The 21,649-nt window shown below is 40.6% G+C and overlaps 1 protein-coding gene across 2 annotated transcripts in view; it reads left to right on the top strand.

Moving 5' to 3' along the window:
- Positions 1 to 21,649, top strand: part of COMMD10 (COMM domain containing 10) — a 252,315-nt gene that overhangs the window by 213,526 nt on the left and 17,140 nt on the right. For both annotated transcript variants that reach the window (XM_075931974.2, XM_075931972.2), the window contains one exon: positions 14,156 to 14,229. In XM_075931974.2, coding sequence (XP_075788089.1) covers positions 14,156 to 14,229 — 74 coding nt within the window. The remainder of the gene's footprint in view (positions 1 to 14,155; positions 14,230 to 21,649) is intronic.

Below are 21,649 nucleotides of genomic sequence, written 5' to 3'. Positions count from 1 at the left end.
AGCTCTGATTCAGTGGTAGGCAACCTGTTGCCTGAGGACCACATCTAGCCCATGGGGGTTCTGTATGTGGCCCACGGGACATTTTGGTTGTCATTACCCACGCACAGTTTTGCCACAGTCCACCAGTTTCTCTCCACATAGTTTTTTCCTACTGATATTACTCAAGTGACAGGTACATAAAGCAATGGTACATAAAGTGAGGTGTGAGCTTATTGCACACAACATTGACTGTGAGAGCCATGCATTCCCTTTGCATCCAATCATAGCACTGCTACGGTTCAATTGGCACACCCCCTCAAATTCTAAAAACACAAGTGCAGTTAGCAAAACTATCCTATCCCAGGAGACAGGTACCACAGTATTAGATTGTTGTAACTAAGACTAAGTACCTACACCAAACAAACCTGTCACTCAACAGTGACAGTGCTGCATCTCACTTTCCTAGAATTTCTCTCTTTTGCCCATACCCTATTAGTTAAGCATTCAAACTTTTCTCATTCTCCCTATAAACTCAATACACCAATAGCCATTACATCTTGAGCTGTTGGGTCAAACCTCATAAGCTGTTGGCTTGTCTGGGCTAACACGTAAAAGCAGTAAAAATGTATGTTAGCCATTGAAGTCGGCAACTGTGATTGAATACACAGAGGGAGCAGAGCTGTTATGTGAGAAGGTGTCATTTCTGCAGTCAATTTTCAGAGTAGAACTGCACTTTAATTTCTCACCACCTAGTAGCTGCTAAATGTTTAGAGGAAAGGACCCATACTTCCTCCCCCAGGTTTAACAACTGTCTGGTTATAGCAAAAATCAAAGAAATAGTACTCATGGACAAGTTACCATTAAAACAAAAAGAGGACAGCTGCTAAGGAATTTAATGGGTTCTCAGGTATAGGATATTCACCACCTGTTAATCCAAAACAGCTCAGTCTCAGTCCTTGCATTCAGGCAAACTGCCAGGGAAAGCGAGAAAACGTGGTTTTATGCCAACCTTGCACTTTAACTGATCTGGGTCCTTTTGGGTGACCTTTATGCTAGCTAGAGATAATTGGAGCTCAGCAACCATTCTATGCCTTTCCCTTCATGGCCTACCCCCAACATAATCCCTATGCTGAAGGAATGTCCTACATCTGCTATAGACCAAATAGGAATTTGTGCACACCAGGGACATGCTTAACTGCCGAGTTGTGCAGCTTTGTGACCCCCTTTCTGTCACAGGGACAGCATAAAGGGACTATGTAGTCTTTGTGAGTAGCAACTGTGATACATCTAGGTCATAAAAGATAGGACAAGATCCAGGAGTCCACCCCTTTCTCCTGCTCTTATCTAGTCAGTCTGCAATATATATCCTATAATGTAAAAAAGCCAATATAGCTTTTACTATGAAAGTCTTAGCACAACTACTGTACCATACTGCTGTCTTGGTTTTTTGGTTATTATGGGCACTATATTCTCTCTTTACAGAAATAGCACTTTTAAATCAGATTCCTCCATCTCTTCATATGTTAAGTACCTGTCACCTTGAATAGTTCATTTCATTTTAATGGTCCTCCTCGAGAAGTAAGGTACTACTCAGTGTGAGTAAGGATGGTAAAATATGGTGCATAGTAGGGTTACTAGCCCTTCCATTTCAAAGACTAGGCTAAGATAATCAGCCCCACTCCATACAAAGCCACATCAGTTTGCTAGTGACTTCCATAGGTTTCCTAAGCTATTGCACTGCGACTATGGAAACTTTACGCTCAATCGAATATTAACTGGAGCAGGAGTATTTTCCCTATTTTTGCCCATGAACATCCTTTGCTGCTTGGGAAAATGGTCTTAGCTGGTGACTCTGAGGGTGCCTCTATACTGCTCCCTTACCTTGAAATAAGCTACACAATTTGCTTATTTTGAGGTAATTTTGAAATAGTTTATTTTGAAACTTGGCACTGTCTACACAGTGCCAAACTTCAAAATAAAATGCTATTCTGAAACGCCCCTTAACCCTTGTGGAACAAGGTTTACAGGGACATTGGAACAGCGAGCCTGTTATATTTTGAAATAACAGACTTGCTCAAAAGATGTGGAATAGCTATTTTGGGATACTTCCGGTATCCTGAAACAGCTCCACAGTGTAGACGTGGCCTGAGGGAATAGTCAACCAGAACTTCCTGCTATATATGTGCTATTGCTTATACTGCACATATGTGCACACACAAAATTATGCCTTTTGCTTAATTTACCCAATCTGGATTAGTTAATGCCTTATAAATCAGAGTACTTGTCCTAGTATCCTTTGGAAAAAACTCTAAATTCCCTCATATAAAATGTAATATATTACCTTTTCAATGTATGCTTTCTGAAAGTTGGTAACTTCAAGATTATCCAGATACCTGGAAATTTATCTGTGATGCATTATAAATCACATACTTTCTGATCCCCAAACAGAATGACTTCAACAAAAAAAAGAGTGGTCCTGTAGCACCTTAGAGGCTAACAAAAGAAATATAGATAGTATCATGAGCTTTAGTGGGCACAACACGCATTTTCAGATGAGTGCTCCACAAAAGCTCATGATACCATCTATATTCTTTTGTTAGTCTCTAAGGACATGTCTACACTACAGAGAAGATCAAAGCGGCTGCTGTCAATCTTCTAGGGTTTGAATTAGCGGGTCTAGTTAAGACAGTGAGTTCGAACTGAGAGGGGCACTCCGGTTGATGCCGGTAGTCCTGTTGCATGAGGAGTAAGGGAAGTCGAAGGAAGAGTGTGCTCCCTTTGACTTCCTGCAATGTGGACTGTGTCAGAAGTCGAGGTAAGATATTTTGACTTCAGCTACGTAATTAACATAGCTGAAGTTTTGTATCTTAATTCGACCTTATCCCATAGTATAGACATACCCTAAGGTGCTACTGGACCACTCGTTTTTTTTAAGTTACAGACTAACATGGCTACCCCCTGAAAATTATTTTAAACTACAAATAGAATCTTAACATTAAAATGGATTACTTTTGTTGATCTAAAACACATATTTTAAACTTACATAAACATTAATGCTGATGACAAACATGATGGCATTTTGAACTGCCACATTCACTGGCAGGGATTTTGTTAAGTATATCACATGGAAATGCTTCTATCTAAAGGGTGATGATTTATTTTTGACAGATTATTTTGCTCTGTCTCTATCACACCTGTATCTATCATTCTTTACTTTTGACTTTAGTCATCCTGTTTTTAGGTGCTCAGATACTGCCATGATAAGCAAAGGACAAAAGGTAAATATGAACCATGTCACAAATACACGGACAAAGCAATATCACAAAAAATCCCAGCTGTGAAAGAGCTCATGACCCTTCTCCTCCTTTGCAGAAAACTCTGTAAAATGACTGCTTTATCTTGGCTAATATTTAAGACCCTTATTTGGAGCAATGACTACTGTGCTTTCTTTACAGTGTTTCTCCCAAAGATGAGTAAATAAAGCGCAGGATGCATCTGAGAGTAAATACCACACAGGGAAATAAACGTTAGCCTGAGAAACAATCAAAAGAAATCTGTCATAGCTGCACCATTAAAGGCACAACATTAGTTTGTCTCATGTCTACAGGAAAAAAACCCGACATCTTTACTGTTACTAGTGGTTGTTTGGTCTAATAACCCTATTTAAAATAACTGCACAAGTTCTCAGACCAAGAATAAATACCTCTTGAAGGGAAGCTGAGGCAAATTTACCACTTATTACCACAGAGCAGCTTGACATCATTTCATTTCAAATTTCAAACTGACTATCCACGCAGCAGGATGGATATTCATTTTAAATTAAACATGCCAGGAATTAGACTTCAAAGGAAGAAAATTTGTTTCCTCACTGGAAATTCTCTGTCTGCACCAGTAAATTTTGGCTTACTATTTTTCTTGCTAAAATTAATTGCTATCCATGCTAAGCTGGAGCAATTAGATCATGAAAAAAAATCTCAATAGCTCATGTTGGGGGTGGAGGGAGGAGAAGAGGACAAGAAGTACAAGGAAGGAGGGGGTAGTTATCAATGTATTGGTACCAAATTCTAGCTGAGAAAATACATGATAGGGAGCTTAGGAAAGCAAGGTCTGATGTTTTAATGAATTAACTGTTGGTCTGAAATACATAACTGGCAGTGTGTGAAAATCAGGGAATACAACATAGAATGAGAGAGACAAAGCTTGCCTCAACATTAATTACAGCTAAAGGAAACATGTTATCTTAAAGGTGTCCACTGCAACCATATCTGTCTTGTCTATACTCATAAAAGGATTAGGTTTAGAGGGTAGCCGAGTTAGTCTGTAACAGGAAAAACTTCAACAACAACAAATAGACTAGTAGCACCTTAAAGACTAACAATATGTAGGTGGTATCATGAGCTTTCGTGGGCGCAACCCACTTCTTCAGATGACAGGATTAGGAACACCTATTTTAAGGAGTTTATGAGCAACTGGAAAAAATTGGCTTGAACCAGAATCTTGGTTGACAAAGTCCAACCCCTTAAAATACCCTTTTAAAAAAAATCTCTATTTAAATTGTAGCAGAAAATGAAATGTTGCTTGTCGTTGATATGGAATGTGATTAATATGTTAGGAAGTGGTATGAGTGTATCTGTATAGTTAAATGACATCAATGATTGTTTCAGAATAACGGTTAATGAATATGTAGCTGTATTTTGTCATGTCTTACACTACAGCCATCATACAGTATATTATTGATGTAAATGTTGCATACAAATGCCCAGATAGGTTTGATGCAGCAATTACTGGGTGAAATTCTATGGCCTGTGTTATGCAGGAGGTGAGATTACATATCATAATGGTCTCACCTAAACTAAGCACCAGGCCAGGGTATAAAATGAGATGGAGTCTATTAGCTAAGGATTATAATGACATCATCTATATGCTTGAATTCTAAAATATTCTTGTGAACTGGTCTTGAGCAGCATGTACACATCTATTACTGTCCTCTTCTGGATGGACTTGGAACTGCTATACTGTGATTCATAGTCTCTATACAGCTAATAACCAAAAGAGTTTAATTCAGCTCAAGTGACAAGGGTCTGTGGTTTTAGAAAAGGTGGTTCTGCATCCCATTCCTTTTGTTATTATGAAACTCTCAGAAGCCCTGGCTTACAGCACTGTAGCAACAGTGAAGTTCCTGTAGGACCACAGAATTGTTACAAGGATAAGGGGGCGGAGGGCAGGAGGACATGATTACCAAAATGTGTTGAAAAGCTTGTGCCTGGGGAAAAAAAAGCTTAACATTTTCTCTAAAGGTTACTTTAGGGCTTTCTGTAGAGTATAGAGAAGGACAGCAGCAAGTTAAGAGAAAAGAAACATAGCAACAGCACTCCTTGTCACTTAATGTTTAGAGGAAATTATGATGAGTAGGAAATGAACATACAGAAGTAAAATATTCAAAAATATGCATGTTTAAATAGATGGAAAACTGGAGAAAAGAGTGGAAATAAGTAAGATTCTAGAAGTACACTTCAGTGGCATGCTATAAAGAATCCTGTCTGTCACCATTCAACGTGCCATAATTTTAGTACCTTTCCACATGAAGTGGTGCTATTTCAGTTCTATTGCATTCTCTCCCCTCACCTGTGTGCCAAAGAAGTCTAACAGATGAACCTTCAAGGAAACACTTTATTTTGCAGACATGGGTTGATATTTTATTATACAAACCACATCCAGATGAGAGAACATCGCTATGTGCTGTTATGCCCAATGCTGATGAATATACAGTGATATTTCATCTAAAAGCAAAATCTCAATTAACTTCCCTAAGGTGTTCCTGCACCCTGGGATTCCTTCCTGTACCCATTGATCCAAGTAAAACATAGAAGAAAAAAGAGAAGCCAGACTGACAGGGAAAGAAAACTCTTCTCTTTTGTCCCACCCACTGACCCTAACATTTCTGCCAAAGATGTTAATGGAAAGAAAGACCCTAAAATGCAATTCAAAACTCTTTTATGGGACAGGGAATCAGGTTTTGGGATAGTGACAGGACATAGTTTTATGTTGTTAGATACTGTTCTCCTAGTTTGGATATTTAATCGAGTATGCAGTGCAGATCTTGTACAAGGCTAGAGATTAATCATTACACTTATGAATCATTTCCCCCTTTCACTGCTATTGCTTCAGTAGCTCTTCATTTCCAGTGAAATACAAGCACAGTTCCTTATCTTCAAGTTCTCATTTGTATAGGCTCAAGGTAGATATTAAGTATACACCTTTATTGCTTATTTTATAGGAGGAATAATGCAAGTGTGATCTCTTTTATACTGCACCATCTTTTAACATGTTTTGTCTTGGAATACTGAACCGTAGTTATTAATTTGTGTAAGCAACATCATATCTTCTCTGCACTGCTTGCAGAAAAGAAGGCTTTACAGAAACTATGCTTAACCAGGGAGAGTGCATGTGCTGTTTGATTACTCTTTCTGGGTATGTCTACACTACCCTCCTAATTCGAAATAGGAGGGTAATGTAGTCATACCGCAATTGCAAATGAAGCCCTCGTGAAATGAGGAGTACAGCTAGTTCGGATTAGGAAGCCTAATCCGAACTAGCTACTCCGTGCCGCGTGTAGCCGCGCGGCACGGGGTTCGAACTGCCGGCATTTAAAAATGGCGCCGGCCGGCTTTATGCAAATGAAGCCCGGGAAATTCAAATCCCGGGCTTCATTTGCAATTGCGGTATGACTACATTACCCTCCTATTTCGAATTAGGAGGACATACCCTCTGTTATTAAGTATTTTCAGGGATTAAATAAGCATTTAACAGAAATGTACTACTATTCCAAACTTAATTCATCTTAGGGACAAATATTTTATGTGACTGGCATCTATACATTGTGGTTATGGACTAGGTACCCGTTAAATTTAGTACATCTCTGATAATGTTACCCCTGTTCAGGAGTTGGTACACAGAGCAAACTTATAATTAAAATATTCCTATTTGGAAATTTTCATAGTAAACTTAGCAAAATACTTGACTATATTTTTAAAGATACAAATATTAATCATTTTCCCAGTGTCATATTAGGCATTACAGTGGATTGGTGGACGACAATTCTGTTCTACAGAATTCTGCTAAGAAACCTTGGTTGTGATTGTGTTGACATAGTTCCTCTTGTCTTCTACAGATATAAATTCTATGTTTTTATGCCCTCTTCTCATGTAAAAGGGACTCTGTCAACAAGTATAAGATTAACATTTCTGTTGCCTAACAAGAAACAATGAGGACTCCCAGCTGTTACCACAATACTACTACTACTAATATTAACAGTAAGAAGTTTCATAAAATTTCATAGGCCAGATTCTGCCTGACATACTCCTGTTGAGAAAGATTTACTGCAAAAAGCAGCTCCATTGACTAAAATGAGACTGCTCTCAGAATAAGGTACCACACAATGACATTAAGAGTGGTAGAAAGTAGCCAACACGAATAAAATATTTCCAATACAAAATGTTAAACATTTACTTGCAATATAAACATTCCCTAGCAGTGTTGTAAATCCAGTTACTATAACATTGTCCTAGTCTGTGAGGAAGTAAAACTGACCAATTGACCATAGTTTCATCGTCCAAGCCAAGTTAAAATGCAAACTTGAACAATGAACATAAACACTAAATGACTTTTTTCACAATTATTTTAACAATTTGACATGAAAATTGCATCAAATAAGAATTTCTGTTATTAACAATATAATAGTTTTATCTTAGTAGCTTCTCTTTAAGATCAAGACAGAAGAGTGGTGGGTTTATAAGTAATGGAAATTAAACTTTTTCAGCCCTTGTTGAGCTGTTGTCCGTAATCACCATGTTCCAAAATAAACAAAAAGCAGCAGCAGTTTCACTGGGTTGTTATACAGAAGATGCGTGAAGACATGTACAATATTTATGTTAAAGCAAATACAATTTTAAGTAAAAAGGCCAACCTTCTCACTTTTAAAGTTGCTTGGGATTTTTTTTCTCCTCCACAAGTATCTCTATAGCTGTCAGTTAATTGCATCCAGAGATCAAAAGCAAATCTGTGTCAGACATGAACTGCTGTATCCGAGCCGGAGGTTGCTTCTACTGTACTTTTAACAGATCATGATCAGCATCTTCCGTGAGTGGTGGTGGTTTTTTTGTTGTTGTTTTTTTTGTTACAGCCAAAAAAAGGTTAAAGGAACAAATGACAAGAGTATTTGCCTTAAATCTTAATCCCAGTTTTTATGGTTCTAGGAGTTTATCACTTGTGTAAAATTATAGGATTTGCCATTTTCTAAGGTGCTAGAATACAAAAAGGAATTCCTTGTTAGAAATACGGAATATGGAATAGGATGTTACATTCTGTTAATTCAGCAGAGCTGTCCCTATATTCATGAACATGAATGCCTGTTGTATACCTATCAGAGACAACTGCTGGGGGGGGGGGGGTCTTTATGGGTATGTCTACACTAGCTCGTTAGTTCGAGCTAGGTAGGCAAATCAGGGAACCGGGGTTACAAATGAAGCCTCATTCCACGAGGAGTAACAGTTAATCCGAACTAAGAACTTAGTTCGGATTAACTTTAAACTGCCGCGTGTAGCCGCAGGCAGTTCGTTCGGACTAAGGGGGATTTAAAAATGGCAGCCGGACAGGAACATGCAAATAAAGCCCAGGATATTTAAATCCCGGGCTTCATTTGCAACCCCGTTTCCCTGATTTGCCTACCCAGCTTGAATTAACGAGCTAGTGTAGACATACTCTATGAGAGCTAGTTTATGATGCAGCATTAGCCTTACTATGGCGCATCAAGCTAATTTAATTGCATCAGGAAATGAGCAAGGGCACCATAAAGGACACATCCAATCAGAAATTCCCAGACACGGCAGAAGTCTTAAGTAGGGACATCTTCTGCTCAGTATGCTAACAGAGAGCAGGGTTTAAAGGATAGAAAAGATGTGGTGCCCACAAAACTGGTTTTCAGCCAACTGGAGCGAGGTCAATGCTGCCACTTGCTCCACACCAGCACCAGAGAACATCATTTTTCTGCAGTAAGGGAATATGCTATACTTGAATATGGTTCACTAGGAGATCAGAAATTGTCAGATTGGTATTTTAGTTCAATATAACATTGATGAATTAGCATCTAATTCTGTCATTCTAATTTGATAATTTGCCTGTTCATTAGGATAAGTAAGATTTGCATAATAGTTCTCACTCTTCTGTTTAGAAACAAAATAGTCTGATATTTGTGTGGACTAAATGGGATCAAGCTACCAGCTGACAGGAGACTAATTTGATTTTAAAAAGATACCACTGGTGTTACATTGACTTTGATACTGCTGGGCAGCCTCTGCTTCTGCCCTATCCATAGAGGTTTTGGCTTTTCCCCCCTAGTTATTTTGCTGTCTTTCTCCACGCTTACCATTTGTATCAAGCTAATCTTAAATACACATTTTTCTTTTCAAAATCTAGAACCATCCTGCAAATTGTCCATTGGCTAGTCCAGCCATCAGGGGGATGGTAGCCAAGGCGAAGGTGGTCCTCTGTTCTGGGGGACCTCACAGGATCCCTGAAAGTAGGGAACTGAGTCACAGGTTAGATAATTAATCATTATCTGGATCATACATGAAGCCTAAATCTGAGTTGTGGCTTGAAGCCAGGTCTTTTGAATCCCAGTCCAGTGCTCTGTCCACTAATGCAACTTTTCAACCTATTGCAAGTTTCAGTCACATACCTCTAAGAAAAGTCAAGCAGACAAAAGGGCTCTCTTCTCCCAGCATCCTCTCATAGGTCTTTAAAATTCAGCAATTGTCATCCTTCCAATGAATTCTTTATGTTGCCTCTAGTGGGTATTGTTATACATCTTTTCTTTCATAACTAGATTTTACACATAACATGGAATACTCAATGGAAATGCTACATTTTTTTTCCTGAGGCTACTTGATAATATTTTTTCAATCTATTAAAGCATCCAAGCCCTTTCAAAGATAGGTCTACAATGTGATATGCCATATCTCACTTTAGACGCTTGCAAAACTTGTAGTCTCTGGTGGGAAATTGCTAACTTCAGATCAATTAGAACATCATGTTTCTTCCCTTTTTATTGTATATTTATTTTGTGTGTGTCTAAATGTTTCTGGTCAAGGCATTTCCAGGGAGCTGTCATTCTTCTAGCACAAAAGTGCATTATCAAAGTATTTCTTCAGGTAATACCAGAAGAATGCTAAAATCATCGACAAGTCCAGAGAATGAAGGAAAAAGTCAGATACCTAAGGGTAAAATTCTTGATGCTTTAAATTTAAAATGCCAGTGGTTTTTCTAGGCAATGCTGTGGTGATAGAGAATTATATCTAGAAATAAATAGATGAAAATAAATATAAAAGCCTTCTGGGGCATTGTAGCACCATTGATTTCAGTAGTTACTCTTAATTTACACTCGTGTCAGAGAGATTATACTGTCCCTGTGTGTTCACATCTATGCTCATGATAGTTTTGTATATTTAAATATGTATGTCTTTTCTGGACATGATTGAGGGTTGTGGGTATTTATATATATAAAATTTATACAAATATTTAATAAGGAAAGGCAATACTTGTGGAAGTTTCGGTATTTCTGTAGTTGAAATAGTGGTTCCTTCTGCTTACTTCGTGGCAATAGCTATGTCAAATTAATTGGTTTCTTTCTGTCTCTGGGTCTAGTTCTGTGGTTCTCCACTGGTGGTCCATGGACCACCGGTGGTCCATGGTGACTTTTTCGGTAGCCCACAGGAACATTGTCCAAAGTCACATGGCGTGAGCAGGTGCCACTGTTAGGCTGTTTTATGCTGTGTTCGCAAGCACGCGGCACGTCATCCATAGTATCACCTAGGACTCAACCGCATCGTGTTGCCAGTAACTTCCGTCTGAGGCACTCAGCGTCAGTGTAGTTGCCGCCATTGTGCTGAGCGGTTGCAGTGTTGTTCATCCTGTGCTACATGTGCTGTTTTACAGGTGTGGTGTAGTTTGTTTATAATGGCAACGACAGGAAGAAATGTCAGGTGGAAGTATTCGGAGGACTACATCAAATTCGGCTTCACTTTTCAAGAAAAAGAAGGTGTGGATTTGCCACAATGTGCTGTTTGTTTCAAAGTCTTGGGGAATGACTCAATGAAGCCAGCTAAGCTGAAACTCCATCTCGAAAAGTGTCACCCCAACTTGTTGCAAAAGGATGAAGATTATTTTGAGCAGCGGTTATCAGGTCTGAAACGGCAGCGCCTCGACTCAACAAGTGCATTCTACAATAAGACAAGCAATTCAGTGCGCGCTTCCTACATTGTTGCATACAAAGCTGCACAGGCCAAGAAGCTTCATACCATTGTAGAGCAACATGTGCTCCCCTGTGCAAAAGAGATGGTGCGGCTTGTCCTTGGCAAGGAAGCAGCAAGAAAGCTGAATGATTTATCTGTCTCTAACAACACGGTATCGAGACAGATAAATGAGATATCACAGAACATCAGTGAACAAGTTGTGGATGAAATAAAGAAGTCTCCATTGTTTGCCATACAATTGGATGAATCGACCGACGTCTCATTGTGCTCTCAGCTATTGGTGTTCACACAATACATGGTTGAGGGAGACTTCAAAGAGGAGTTTCTTTTTTGTAAGACTCTTGATACCACCACAAAGGCTCAGGATGTGATGGAAATTGTTAACAATTTCTTTGACGTACATGGCCTGGATTGGGTAAATCTTGTGGATGTCACCACTGATGGTGCACCTGCCATGCTGGGCTCAAGATTGGGCTTCCAAACGCTGGTGAAACAGCACATTCCAATAGTAACTAGAGTTCATTGCTTCATTCATAGGGAAGCTTTGGCATCAAAAACATTGCCTGATCAACTGAATGCCTTTTTCAAAGGGTTGGTGAAGGTGGTGAATCACATCAAATCATCGGCTCTGAACACCAGGCTGTTCAAAAGATTTTGCCTGGACATGGGTTCCAACTTCGATGTGTTACTGTTCTATACTTCTGTATGGTGGTTGTCAGCAGGGAACGTACTCAACAGAGTTTTTCAATTGAGGGAGGAGTCGGATTTATTTCTCCAGGCTCAAGGGAGAGAGGAATTCTGAAATGTGCTGACATAATGAGATTTAGAACTTCCGTATCTTGTCGATATTTTTGGAATCTTGAACAAACTGAATCTTCAGCTGCAAGGGAAAGCATATTGTCTTAGCTTTTTCCAGATATTTCAAAACAAATGCAATAATAGTATATATTTCTATCTTCTTTATCTGCAGGTTGGTGAAATAGATTAGAGAGAAAAAGACAATGAGTGTGTGTGTGTGTGTGTATTGCGCACACACAAGAGAGAGTGACATTGAAAAGGAAAACACAAAGTTAAATAAATGAAGAGGCAACCAGGACCTAGCCTAGTCCTTGCAAAATTTACAGCAGCCTGGACTCTGTCTACAGGGTATGAAACAAATATAAAACAAAAGTCCTGGAGATATTTCAGACCAGATATTTAGCACTATTCTCTCTCTTATGTAGCATAAATGAGTGGACAACTGACTTAAATCTACAGCACCTCCTTGCAGAGGTTAGTCTCCAGGCAGTATAAAAAAGGCATAGTTATGTGCATCCCACCGATTCCCCAGAACAGGTAGAATTGTGTGGGAGCCTATGACATGCCATGTTCCAGTAGTATTGGCCCAGCAAGCTGCTATAAATTGTAGCTCAAGTTCATCCCCATTGAATGTGGAAGAGATGTGGCTACATTAAAAAGTGAACAGCCACTGTAATCTGTGGAATTCCCTGTCATGTGACATGGGTATTAGTCTTTGTAGTCCTGACCTAGATCACGTGACACGGGCCAGGAAATTAAATGCCATTTCTACTTGCATTTGATATGTCACAAATTTATCATAGTAAGAAATGTGCAGGAGATTAGGAAAGAGAATGCATGAGTCTTTTATCATTTTGGTTTGATATCACTGGAATAGGTTTTTTTAAAAAAAGAGTCTGCTTTCATCCTTCTTTGGCTTCCATGGTCACCTCTTTGTAATGGAATCATACCAGGAAGGAATCTGGCTTTATCTTCAAGTATGATTTACCTTGACCTGACTCAAAATCAAACAAAAGTAGTTATGTTAATTAACATATTTACCGTAATTTAGCGAATATAACCTGCGGGTTATATTCATTTTTACAAACTCCGCACTGTCCCCCTCATGGGGTATATTTGGGTGCAGGGTATACAGAATTGTTTTTACTCACCAGGTGGTGAACTCTTCATCGTCTCTTCCTGTGGCTGTGCAGCTGCCAGCCTCCAAGCTCTGGGCTGGGGAGTGCTCATCCCCTGGTTCCTGCACAGCGGCAGGAAGGGGAGGGGGAGCTCTCATCCTCCTGCCCCTTCCTGCAGCAGCTCAGGAACTGGGAAGTGAGTGCTCCCCCCGCCCGGAGGCTGGTGGGTCCTGCTCCCCTGCCCCTTCCTGCGGCTGCGGAGGAACCTGTGGGATGAGCGCTCCCACCCAGAGGCTGGAGGCTGTGCTGGAACCTGGTACAGTGAATGGCTAATCCCCACCCCCCACCGCACCATAAATATACTCCCAGCAAATATACCCCCAGCACAGAAAAGTCTTGTATAACGCATGGGTTATATTCATGTGCAGGGTATACAAGATTTTTTTTACTCAAATAGAAAAAACTGCGGGGTATATTTGGGTGCAGTTTATATTCGTGAAATTATGTTACTGCCAAATAATCACTGCTTATGTGCAAGCAATTCACAGTGTCTGAGTCTTGAGAGGAAGAAAGCACTTGCCACTCCCATTAGACCTATAAGGCCTAAGCCTTTTAGAAATGTGTAATAAGTAAATCATTGCCTGTGAATTTAAAATAAAACTGAATGCTTTCCCCCCGTCTCCCAACTTTTCTGATCCAATATAAAATGCTGCACAATCTTTCTGATAGAAGAAGGGTTAAGATAATTATTCCATATTCTAGATGACATTTACATAGGTTTAGGTAATTATATAAATCCCCCAAATCACTGATATTCTTTGCTCTGAAGTGTTCTGCATGTCAGGTTAAGCTGACCTTAACCCTTATAAGTACTCACTGGAACATTAAACCTCATTGATGGTAAGTTTTTGGCATCAAATACAACCAACATGTTTATTTTTTTCTTTTTAGATAGTACTCTTCATTGTAAGAGAACTAGAAGTACACTGGATTGCAATCAGTACTCTGAAAAGCACACCTGAACTGTAAGTCAACTTCTCTTTCTGTGTTAGTTCACATTTGTGCATGTACCTTTCTAATTTTGTCTCTATCTCAGCCCTGGTCTTACACTAGAGAGTTATTTCGAAATAACTTCCCTTATGTCAAAATAATACGTGGAGCATCCACACTAACAAGCCTGTTATTTCAAAATAATGGGTTGATTATTTTGAAATCTGTACACCTGCTTTCCTTGGGAAATAACGCTTATTTTGAAATAGTTATTTGGAAATAGTGTTAGTGTGGACACTCTGCTATTTTGAAATAACTACTCCCCAGAGTAATACAAAGTAATTACTTCCCAGTGCTCTAAGTCAAAGTAACGTGTCCACGATAATGGAGCCTGCCTTGGACTTATTTTGAGGCTCCCCCATAGTGGGAACACACTATTTTGATTTTTTTAATTCAGGAGACATTTCAAATTTAGTTATTTCAAAATTTCCTAGCGTAGACATGCCCTCAACTACCCTGTCTTTTAGTCCATTTCTATGGAGGCCTCCCTGATGTAATTCTGAGTTACACCAGAGATACATTTCACCCAATATGTTTTCAGAAATTGTCACTAATTTAACCTACATTCGTTGATTTCAGAATTCCCTTCCTTAGTAAATATTTTCTTGTATGTGAAATGCTTTAAGTATAAAGTTGTACATTAAAAGGGTTAAAAAAAATCACATTGACAACATACAAGTTCATGACCTATTGGCAGCATAGTTAGTTTCATGTTTCATGTTTCATCCTGAAGATGCAGGATAAGATAAATGCATGTATTAAAAATGTAGGTTTATATTTATTCTGAGATGATCTCAGAATGATCTCATAAACATTTTTTAGGGTGAAGCTTAGGGGTCTTAAAAATTAATGAACAATAAGGCAGCTTTCTAATATACTCCAAATATTTCACAACTTTGGGGTAATGTAGCAGTTCATGACTCACCACTATGGCATCTCCTGCTGGCCAATCTGAGAATCAGCTTTTCCTTGGTCTTCGAGTACCCTCCACTACTCCCCTCCTGCTAGTGTTGCCACCACTTGCCAGGTCCCATGCCCCTCTTAGTCCACAGTGCCCCTTCCTCTTTAGTACTACCCCACATTAGTGCCCTCACATGCTGGGGTCCTCACCTTCCAGGGAACTCCAAGCCCCTAAACCCACTTTGCATCAATGACCCACTGCAAGTCATCACCTAGCCCCTGCCTTGGGGAAAAATGCCATCTGAAATGGGCACTCCCCATTGGCTAGGGGGTACAGATCTGCTGCCTTCTTCTGCCCTGGCTGCCTCTCTGCAGCTCTAGTACCCCACAGGCCTTGAAAGCAAGGCCTCAGCTTGGGGATTTGCCCAGCCAGAGCTCCCCAGCTTTGCCTACCCTTCCCCAGCACTCCTCTGTTTTAGGTACCTCTCTAGCCTACCACACAGCCAAGTACTTCCTACTCCACAACTGGAGTGCATGCTGCTCCTCTCCAGGAACCCTTCTTATAGAGCCTACCCAGGCCCTGATTGGCTGCTATTAGCCCTCTTCTGCTTGGGTTCCAGCCTTCTCCCAGGGCTCTTTTAACTCATTATGGGCCAGTGCAGGGCAACCATCCCATCACAGGTATCTTTATGGCCAGTATTGTGAATGGATGGTCTTAAGTGGTTCTCAAACTTTTTTTGGCTCCGGAGCCCTTTACATGTGTAAAAATTTATGCAGAGCCCCAGTGGTCCACTGATTGTATGTGTTGTACCTATCGATGTTTCCAGTTTGTCAACCTCACGGAACCCCTGGAGATGTCTCGCGGAGCACAGTTTGAGAAATACTGCCTTAAGCAATCAATATATGTCATTGGTTTCATTTCAGGCTAGATTACCAATTAAATGAAATGAGTTGGTGGTATTAGCCCATGCATAAGTGGATAGATGACTACATCCCAAACAATATCAGTAGTTGTTCGGTAATTTCTGGATAGGCAAAGACTGAAAGAGCACCAGTCGGGGAAACAGTTGATCCTTTTGCTCCTTCATGTAGTCCTTATGGATCATGATATTAGAAATACTGACAAATGAAGATGAGAAAATTGTTCTGCCAAACTGAATGGTACTTGTTCTGAGCAAAGCAAATTCAGTCCTGGTGCTTGCTCTTCCTGGAGTACTCAAATCAGCTTCCTTCGCAACAGATACAGCTGGCAACAAAAATTACCCTAAGTACTTATTCTGTTTTGTTTTGTTTTGTTTTATTTGTTATTATACATTTACATAGCAGAAAAGATTAATCTGCTGCTTTGTATCGATATGTCCGGAGTAGTGGTAAGACCAATTGTTAATGGCAGTAAATGGAATATGTGCAAATTTTCATAGGTGGGCTGGACTGTGGGGAGTGCATGGGTAAAAGTGTGTGGTAGGAAACATTGAGGTCTGTGCTGCTACATTACTAGAGTCATTGGACCTATTGTAGTTACAATGCCAGAGTGCAAGAATAGAACCAGACACATGATGCTTACCTCAGGAACATTCCTCCTGGCCTTAGAGTGAAGAGAGAGGCTTAAAAAAATAGTCTTGCCCCTCTGTGTACACAGGCAAGCAGAAGGACAGTCCATTGCACCATCTAGCCATCTGGAATCATGTGAATTCTTGTTGTATCATTAGGAAGCAGTCCTAGCGGTGGGTAATGTATTGGAATAATTTGTATTTATGGGAGAGTTGGAGGGCTAGAAATGTCTCAATCCAGTTTAGTCATGTAGAGCCTGCTACCTTTGATTTCTCCAAGTGCAGTCTCCTTATCCATGTGACAAAATAATAACATGGGTTTTTTTGTGAGAGAGGATGAAGGTAAATCAATAGCAAGCCTTTGCACAGGTTTTTTTTTGTGGTATTGGAGTGTTAACAAATGCAAGATCAAGCTCCTGTACTTCATCTCTGCCCCCAAGCTATTCTAATATGAACCCAAACAAATATTAATGGACTGAGAAACTTTCTCTGCTGTGACCACAATGTAGGAATTGCAAGGGAAATTTCTCTAGAAGCAAAAGGAGTGGTCAGAGAAGACCCAATTGCCTAATTTGAAAGAAAAGCCTATTTAGATTAGATTGAATATATTGGAGAAATTGCACAGGAATAATTAATTCTTGTTTTAAAAAAATCCCTGTAATATTGCCAAGGTCAGTGAGGTCTGCAGTGATTTCCTGTCTGAGTAGCAGTCAGGCAAATTAAAGCTACTGACTGCTTTATGTTACACATCCAGTATGTTTTCTACCCCCCCAAAATACAGGCAATAAGTGGAACATCTTTGGGCCAATTCCTCTATTGCTACCAGCACTGATTCCTTCCTGGCCATGATTTTTTAGATCTGCCCAAGATTTGATAGTGATAAGGCTGACACTAAATAATTTGAAAAGAGAAAGCCACATACTACCTACATATTTTGCCTACATTATTAAAAAACCTGTGGCTACGTCTACATTTCAGGCTTCTTGTGCAAGAACTGTTTTGAGCAAGAGTTCTTATGCAAAAGGACTTGTGAAAGAGCTCGTCCACACTGCCATGTGCTTTTGCGCAAGAAAGCTCGGATGGCCATTTTAGCCATAGTGATTTCTTGCACAAGTAACCCATGTTGTCTGTCCACACTGCAGTCTTGTGCAAGAGCTCTTATGCAAGAGGGCTTATTCCTAATGGGGAGAGGAATAACTCTTGCGCAAGATGCCATCTGTCCTGATGCTTTATTGTAAATTTACTTGCTCAAGAACAGATGTATTGTAGACGCTCTGCAAGTTTTTGCTCAAGAATGGCCATTCTTGCGCAAAAAGCCTACAGTGTAGACCAGTGGTCCCCAACCTTTTGAGGTTGTCGGGCGCCAGGGGGCGTGGCCGTTCGCCCGCCGGGCGCCAGGGGGTGGGGACACTTGCGTGCCCGGGGGCGCCCCCCCCATAGCCGCATGCCTGGGGGCGGCCCCCCCACAGCCGCGCGCCCGGGGCCGCCGCTCCTGCCCCCCTCCCCGCAAGCGCCGCGTGCCCAGGGCCGGGGCCAGCGCTTCCTTCCCCCCGCAAGCGCCGCGCACTCGGGGCTGGGGCCGGCGCTTCACCCCCTCCCCCCGCAAGCGCCGCGCGCCCGGGGCCGGCGCTTCCCCCTTCCCCCCCGCAAGTGCCGCGCGCCCGGGGCCGACGCTCCCCGCAAGCGCCGCGCCATGTGCCCGGGGCCAGGCCAGCCCCGAGCACCTGGCGGGCGCATGCAAATGCCCACGCGGGCGCCATGGCGCCCGCAGGCACCGTGTTGGGGACCACGAGTGTAGACGTAGCCTAAGAGTGTTCTGTGCAATGTGAACAAGCTTAGAATCTGTGAGTGTTTGAGTCTGCTCCTAGGGTGGAGTAACAATGCTCCAACCATATGGAGGAACAACTCCTGGTTTCCTGGAGCTTCCTCAGTTTATGGAGAGGAGGAGAAAAAAATCTTTGTAATCTCCTCTTCAATTTGCTGATGGCTTAAAAAATAAAGGTGAGAGTAGGCATCTTGTGATGGTTAGTTCTGCTTATCTGTCACAACAAAGAGAAGAAACACCTCAAATAGTTACCTTAAATATTCTGTAGTCAGAAATATCAACCTGTTTCTTCCCCCACACAAACATTATTAAACTCCTTTTGCTTTTGGAATTAATTGTGATGAGTTGTCAGAGCGCCAGAGATCTTTGAAGAATAAATCAAACATGTCAGTTTGCTCTGAATTTTCCACACTTCTCTGGTGCATGTTAAATTGGAGACCTTTTAAGTACATTGTAATCCTGTAGCAGGCATTTGTCAAATTAGAATTTTCTGTGGCATCAGTATAAATTAAAGCTAGGTTGATATTTATTTTCTTACTAAGCTGATAGTTATATTTTACTGTTGGAGCATGCAATTATGTTCACTAGCATGGATTTATTTTCAGCATCTACAATATATGGGATTTTAAAGGGGTTTGCTTTATGCTTACATGCAGCTTTGCATACATAGATGCAAACTGGGGAAGGTGTTTCCTCATTTTAATGTGTTATTCTTTTGGCAGCACGTGATAGGGTTTTACTGTGTACACAGGATTTGCATGAATCTCAAATTAGTTCTTTCACCAATCAAATGATCTTCACTGTGTAAAAATGCATAATGAAATAATAGTGGCTTCTGTAGATTTATATTAAATTTAATACTAATGTTTCCAGAATGTCTTCACATGTCCAGCTCTCTGTAGGTGTTCACCACAAAGTCCTTGTTTTACATTTTTCCCTTCGGCACATTTAGAGAATTTAAAACATACAACCCCGAAAAAGCTCTGTGCTCCTTGTTTCATGTATTGTCTGTTAGGCAAATAATGCTAAAGGATTCCATAATTGTGAAACTAAACTGATTTTTATTAAGAGTAATATGTAAAGAGATGATGCATCTGCAATTAGCATTGTAACTATGTATATACAGACCGTCAATCTCTTCTAACAGTCTATGCTCCTCCCTTCAAGTTTCATGCAGTCTGCTACATCTTCCCTTTTTAGAATTTTTGTTGCCTTTTGGGTAACAATTTGCTGACTTGTTGGGTCCAAAGGTTATTTGTACATACCCTGCATTAGGGCCAGGGACTTTACCACCTTACCATTGCAGCCCTTACTTTACAAGGCCTCGTGACCTCCCAGCTTTTGTTTGTGTTATTGCTATTGATGGGGATCTGACTTCTACCTTGTTGCGGCCTTCATTCAATTGGACTTGTACATTGTTCATGTCTGACTTTCCCTTATCTGGCCAGGAATAGTTCAAGCTCTTTTTATGTCCTCTTGTTCCTGGCTCCAGCCCCTGTCTGTCCTGGCTATCAGCTTCTACTCCACTGTTGCCTTTGGTGTCCTCTTTAACATTGGTTCCAGTCTATAGCTACCTCATCTGACCTATGCTCCTCTGCAGCTTGGACTGTTGCCTTTTTTCCATTGCTTTGTGAGGTTATTTTGGTAGTTAGTCCCAGACTGGATCACCTGTAGTAGTGTTGGGTTTTTGGCTTCTTCTTTTAATAGGCTGCCTGCTTATCTTGGGGTCCACTCAAGTATTCCTGTGTTGTGGCCATTGTACTCCTACTTGGCTGCAGCAAGCTGTTCCCTCCATGTTTCTCCAAGCAATCCATCCCATGCTAGGCTAATGCCTGTGAAGGTGCCATAGTCTCTACCCCTATGCTTGTCCCCTGTACAAGACAGTTAAATTTTGTATGAAATTTGTAAGGCATCATTTGAAAACTCATGATTTGCTGATAAAATGTTTAGCAACATTAGATGTAGAGCTTTAAGATTCCACAGTATAATGTTGCCAAGACATGTTCCAACATGTTCTGGAGTGCAGTCATAAACAGGTTCTCCAAAAACAAAATGCTAGCTAATGGCTGAGACAGGGATTAAAGAAATTAAATGGACCATCACATAATTAAGTGGAAGAAGAAAGTGTGTGGGCAAAAAAATCTGTTTTTTGACAAAACAGCAGCTTAAGATTCCTATGCAGACTTTGTGTCATGCAGACTTTGTGTCTCCTGAACATCAGCTGGAGATGGTTCTTGACCAAGGGAAAGGTCTGTAAACGGAGATGGCAGATTCCCCAAACCATCTCTTCCCTAATGTCTACCATAGCACCAACTACCCCTGAAGAACCAAGGAAGCAGCATTGGACTGGGGAATTTGAGAGATCCTGACACACAAAGGTTTATCTAGCAAGACTGCTGGAAAACCTGGTGAGAGAGATCTTTGTTTTGTATTCATTTAGTTTGCTTAATTAGATGTAAGTAGCATTTTACCTTTATCTTCATATAAACAATTCTGGCTTACGTGCCTCATTACCTATAGTCACTTAAAATCTATTGTTCTGTTTTTAATAAACTTGTTTTGTTTTTTTATCTAAAGCAGAGTATTTGGATTGAAGGGGTTGGGAAACTCCATTTGAGATAACAAGATCAGTGCATATAGTTTTCTATTAATAAATGACTGGCTTCGTTTGGGCTAGTGTTGTCCAGGAGGCTCCTGGGTAGTGCAAGATGCAAATTTCTGGGAGTTTGCTGGTGTTGCCCTATAATGTAAGTTGTGTGGCTGGCTATAGCATTCATATGGTATGACTGGTGCAGTTGGATATTCTTCCAGCAAAGCAGAGTGAAAGGCACCCACATTGAAGAATTGAGGAGACATAGCTGTCCATCAGTACTGCTTGTACCCTGGATAATGTCTCAGATGGTCTATTGCTGGATTTACCAATCAGTCTCTTTGCTATCTTTCCTGATAACTCTGCTTTCCCATTGCTTTGTGGGTGCCCAGGGGCATAGGCACTGACTTTTACTTTTCTCCACCCTCGTTCCACCCCCAGAGCTGTGCAGTTTTGCAAGTGTGCTAAGTTTTCCTTTCTATCGCTAAATATATGCACTGAGTTCATATTACATATGGACAGTAATTTTA

Source organism: Pelodiscus sinensis, chromosome 6 (assembly GCF_052426305.1).
Source record: "Pelodiscus sinensis isolate ZL-2025 chromosome 6, ASM5242630v1, whole genome shotgun sequence".
In the NCBI taxonomy this organism is placed as follows: domain Eukaryota; kingdom Metazoa; phylum Chordata; order Testudines; family Trionychidae; genus Pelodiscus; species Pelodiscus sinensis.
The sequence above is the reverse complement of the archived record's forward strand: the minus strand, read 5'-3'. Positions and strand labels throughout refer to the sequence as shown.